The sequence below is a fragment of the Bufo bufo genome, chromosome 2 (assembly GCF_905171765.1).
Source record: "Bufo bufo chromosome 2, aBufBuf1.1, whole genome shotgun sequence".
NCBI lineage: Eukaryota > Metazoa > Chordata > Amphibia > Anura > Bufonidae > Bufo > Bufo bufo.
The window spans coordinates 267290529-267296229 of NC_053390.1; the positions used below are offsets into that span (position 1 = coordinate 267290529).

A 5701-nucleotide genomic window follows, 5' to 3' on the forward strand; every position below is an offset into this window, starting at 1 on the left:
CATCTATATTTTAGAGAACAGTTAAACAGCTTGAGGAATATTACAAGTGTTTTGCTTTCAAGGCCAAAGGAGGGGAGCATATGAACTAAACTGTCATGTAACAATGTATAGACCCATGACTGTACCTCCCTGAGAAACACCTTTTCACATACCATTTGCAGTAGGACAAAGCCAAAAAAGGTAGAATTAGCAGAGTCCACATGAACAAGTGAGTGACCAACTAAAACCAGAAGATTCACCCTTACCCAACCCTTCATAAACACAAGTAGTACTTATTTTCTGGATCTTCTGTTTATTTCAACAGACAAGCACACTGGTAAAACCAATTGACAGTTGTGAGCTACCAAGCAGAGTGAACGTACAACCAATAATTACATCTGAGAAATGGTAGATCCTACATGGTTGAGTTTTTCTTTATAAAAACTTTAAAGTGTCATGTAAGTTTACATTATTTTAGTCTATATGTTTACTGGGTCAGGCCAAGCTTCTTCTTCAGAGATTCTGGCATCTCAGGGGGAGGAGGACGAGGAAGCCTGAAGTAGACCTTCACAGAGTCATAGATGAACCATTGCAGAGCAGTTAGCGTACCAATCATGATAATACGGGCTGTCAACCCCTTCCAGACTCCTTTTGGTCCGAGCTTCTTAAGGACTTGTAGAGCGGTGCTTCCCTTTTCTTTGTTCAACACGGATACCACAGAATCAGCAGGGTGGGACACAATTGCACAGAATACACCAGCAATATAACCAGCAACAAAAGTGACAACCAGCTGCTCGCCCTTTGAACATTCACTGCGTGGCTTGGGTACAACATATTTATAGAGGGCTTCAACTGTACGCTCAAAGCAGGCAAACTTCATCATGGTGTATGGAATCTGTCTCATCCAGAGGGGAACAACACCTTTGTAGAACGCCCAAACTCCTTCTTCGGCATACATCTTAGGGGCTGCTTCCCGCAGAGTGTTTGCATATCCTGGCTGTGTTTGGATACAAACTTTTGCAGCTTCCATTGGAGCCAAAGCAATATCTGCAAAGAACTCAGCGCTGGCAGATGCAGCCAGGTACAGGGATGTGCGCCACAAATAGGAATTTTCCTCACCAAGAAGGTTAGAATACAAGACTTTGAAAACTTCATAGAATCCAAACTTGCACAATCCTTGCATTGAATAACCAATGAATGTAGGGGCCCATCCTTTACCAAGGCCACGGACTCCATCTTCTTTCAGTGTTACAGAAAAGCCGTTGAAAATGCTCTTGTACTTTTTCGGATCAACCTGAATGCGACACTTCACCAGATCCAAAGGTACCACTGCAGTGTGAGTTAAACCACAACTGAGGATGCCACTAAAGCCACACATTGCATAAAACTGCGAGGAGCCATATTCACAACTGTAATCTCCGTCCGGTGCAGCAGCGGCAGCAAGGCGGCGAACTGGCTGGACCTGGGGGGTGCTGCTCTTCCTTAAAGTCACATTCTCCTGTCCCAATTGAAAATGTGGAGCACTGAAAGGGTTCACCGGGCCAACTGGGCAACGGTGGAGTACATCTTAGCAGCTCGAAGATGGCGCTCACTCGGCCCTCACCGGCTAACCTGTATTAATCTTTTATTGATCTTTTTCTTTTTATATTACGATTCTGTGACATCAACCCGCTTTTATAATCTTTTTATAATCCTTTTATAATCCTTTTATAATCTTTCAATGTCCTTTCTATATTTCTATATATCCATTTTATACCCCTCCCTCGGGTAACCGGGTAAAGAATGCGTAAACCAATTAACCCCTCCCTCAACAATGGGCCTGAATTTTAAATACCTTGCACAAAAGATAGATCTCTCCACAAATTCCAATATATATATATATATATATATATATATATATATATATATATTAGTCTTCAGACACAAGGTATATTTATTTCCTCCACGCAATATATTTGTATATTTATTTCCTCCGCGCAATATCTTTTTATATACTTGATGTTTTCTACCTACGGTGTACATACCCTATATATAGAATTATATATCATGTACACATATATATTTATCTATCTATACCTCAGCTATATATATGTATATTCTCTATATCTGTTCACATACCCCATTCATAGTTTGTATATATATTTACCTTTTATCTGTTTATACACCTTTACACCTTGGGCAGATTTTTGCTTCTGAGTGCAGACCCCTACCATTATTAGCGGGACCGACTTTTTATTGATGATAAGGCCCAGCTTTCTATTTTATACACCACTAACGAAATTAATGAATTAACTTATTTATTTATTTATTAGATAGACTACCAACAAACTTTGATTCCTCCAATGCTTTCATGGACCCCCAATGTCCCAAGCACTCTTCTCTGGCTTTAGTACATCATACACCATCCACCAGACATTGCCCTTCATTTCATAAAACAAAGGGTTAAAAACCCCAAAATTATGCATTCAGTGTACAGAAAAGAACAAGTATGTGGCTAGCTGGAAGTAGATTACACGGTCATTGGATATCAATTTTACAGCAGGCCAGTGGACTACAGGCCTAAAAAATTATGCATTCAGCGTACAGAAAAGAACAAGTAAGTATGTGGCTGGAGGTAGATTACACGGTCATTGGATATCAATTTTACAGCAGGCCAGTGGACTACAGGTCCCAAAAATTATGCATTCAGCGTACAGAAAAGAACAAGTAATTATGTGGCTGGAGGTAGATTACACGGTCATTGGATATCAATTTTACAGCAGACCAGTGGACCACAGGCCCCAAAAATTTTGCATTCAGCGTACACAAAAGATCAAGTGATTATTTAGCTGGAGGTCTATTAGACGGTCAATGGATATCAATTTTACTGAATGCCAGTACAAATATAGGTCAAATACATATGTTTAAAAGAACTAAAAATATAAAATTGTATTAAAAACATGGCAAAAAAAATCACCCCTCTTGAAAAAAAAAATTATGATAATAGTTGAAACACATGGTCGTCACAGGTGTTGAATTCCTCTGAGGCCCAAAACATTAGGCATTCACCGGACAGAAAAGGCCTTTTATGCCGCTGTATTTACCTAAGACAGGGATCATTATTTGTTCTGGGTGGTGGTGGATATTTGTGGGCTATCATGTGGAAATTCAATTAAACGTGGTTGACTCGTCACAAGTGTTTAATCCATGTCTCATTCATTTTTAGAAATGTGAGGTAGTCCACTGTCATGAGCTAGGTGAGTACGCTTATCGGTCACGATCCCACCTGCTGCGCTGAACGTCCTTTCGGACAGGACACTCGACGAGTGGCTAGCCAAGAGTTCCATGTCAAATTGTGCCAGCTCTGGCCACAGTTCAAGCTTGCACACCAAGTAGTCCAGGGTTTGCTCGCTTCTCAGAGCATCCAAATCGGCCGTTAACCCGATGTAGTTGGACACCTGTCAGTCTAGGTGTTCCCTGAGGCTGGATACGGAGGGCAGCTGTTGATAGGTTGGCTGATCTCATAACCGAAGAGACCAACACATCTTCAAACCGCCCTCTTCTTGCATGCGCTGTTGGATTGGTACCCGCAACTGTTTCTTTGCGAGTGGAAATTCCTCTGCCAAGACTTGCAAAAGCAGAATGCAGCATTTCTCGAAGCAAGGCCTGGAAGTGCTGCATTCTGACAGCCCATGCTGGTAACATGTTCGCCATTTTGTGTTTGTACCGGGGGTCTAAGTACGTTGCCACCGAGTACTGGTCCTTGCCCTTTATGCTTTTTTATGGGGGTCCCTCTTTAAACACTGGAGCATGAAGGCCCCCATTTGTACTAAACTGGAAGCGGTGGAGTGGCCTGGCTCCTGCTCATCATCAAGGATAATGTCTTCCTCGGTCTCCTCCCCCCAGACACGTAAAACACCAGGGATCCCAGAAAAGTTTAAGGCATGCTCTTCTTGCTCCTCCTCCGCCCTGGCACCATCCTCCTCCGACTCTTCTTCAGACTCCTGTTGACGTCTCAGATGGAGTAGCACTCCCTGGGAATTCATTTAGCATTGCGACTTCCTCATCTTCCTGCTCCTGCTTCTCGACGACTTGATCAGTGACAGATCAGTGACACGATGCAATGCACGCTCCAGAAAGAAGGCTTAAGATACAATGTCACTGATGGCTGCGACTGACCAGTTTGGTGTTCTTATTAAATGGCTGCAGAAGTCTGCATGCGTCACGCATTTGCAGCCACTGGCGCAGTAAAAAAAAAAAAAAGCTCCCGAGAACCTGTCCTGCTGCAGAGTTCGTACAGGTAGTCGCTAGCTGCACGTTTCTGCTGGAACATCCTATCAAGTATATACAAGGTCGAGTTCCAGCACGTCGGGCAGTCACAAATCAGACATCTGACGGGCAGGTGGTGTCGCCACTGAACGTCAGCAAGGCAAGTCATGGCCATGTAAGATCTTCTAAAAAGGCCAGAGATTTTCCTGTCCTGCCGCAAGACGTCCTGGACCCCGGAGTATTTGGCAACGAATCGCTGCTTGACTAAGTTCAGGACATCTGCCAAGCACAGCACGTGTGTCATTTTGCCCTGTTTCAGTGTGCTCAGCAGATTGGCACCGTTGTCGCACACCACTTTACCAACTGTCAAATTGAGCGGGGTTAGCTACTGATCGGCCTGTGACCGCAAAGCTGAAAAAAACGGTGTGGCTCTTGGCTTCCAGACACAACAGCTGCAGCACAGCATGGCAACATCTCACCCGGCACGTCAATAGGTTCTGGGGAGCTTGGGGGCACAGCGGAAGAGGCGGTATCAGTGGAAAAGGAGGTGTCAGCCGAGGAGGAGACGGAGCATGGAGTAGGAGAAGTAGAGGCAGGACTGCATGCAATCCGTGGCTGTAACACCAAATCCACATGGGTGCCACGGGTTGCATGCTTGACGGCCGTCGGAAGATTTACCCAGTGGGCAGGAAAAGTTATGTACCTTCCCTGCCCGTGTTTGCTAGACCACATGTCTGTGGTCAGATGTATCTTGGCACCGACACTGTGTGTCAGAGATACATTCGCTTGCCGCTGAACGTGGCCATATAGCTCCAGGATAGCTGCAGGATGCCCTTCTGGGAGAAATATTTCCCTCCGGGGGCCTTCCATTGCGGTGTGCCAATGGCCACAAATTTTTTAAAGGCCTCCGAGTCCAGTCCACCAGTTTATATGGCAGTAGTTGGCGGGCTAGCAGTTCCGACAAGCCAGCGGTCAGCCGTTGGGCAAGAGGGTTTTCTGGCGTCATCATCTTTTTACACTCAAACAATTGGGTCACTGAAGCCTTCCTTTTGTCTTTGGGGGTGCACACAGCAGAGAGTGAAGAGGGTGCAGATAGAGAGGATGAGGAGGGTGCAGAAGCGGAAGGCTGAGTGAGCCACTCAACCAAGTCTGGTGCGGTCTTTGACGTAACCGCACGCACCTTCTGCAACTTCCCACTTAGACTTCGGCCTGCTGCACCTGCCCGACCTCTACCACCCCTGCGGAATGGCCTGCCTCTTCATTTACCTGTCATTTTCAAAATTACCCTGTGACAAAAGTTCCTATAGAAGAGCAGTATTTGTGGAAGAAGGTATATTACACCCCTGCCTCAATCACTTTTTTGGGGGGGCAACTGGTATATCACTGTGTGTCACTCTGTGTAGCCGCGGTAACGCAGCAAATCCGCAAACAAATGCTGCACTACCCAAATGCACTATATAGAAAATATATTATT

The 5701-nt window shown here is 44.9% G+C and overlaps 1 protein-coding gene across 1 annotated transcript; it reads right to left on the reverse strand.

Moving 5' to 3' along the window:
• Positions 1-272: 272 nt before the first annotated feature.
• Positions 273-1545, reverse strand: LOC120988818 (phosphate carrier protein, mitochondrial-like). Its single transcript, XM_040416546.1, is given in 2 exon segments — positions 273-1515; positions 1518-1545. Coding segments are annotated over 2 exon segments (1077 nt in total). The 3' UTR covers positions 273-466.
• Between the last annotated feature and the right edge of the window lie 4156 nt (positions 1546-5701).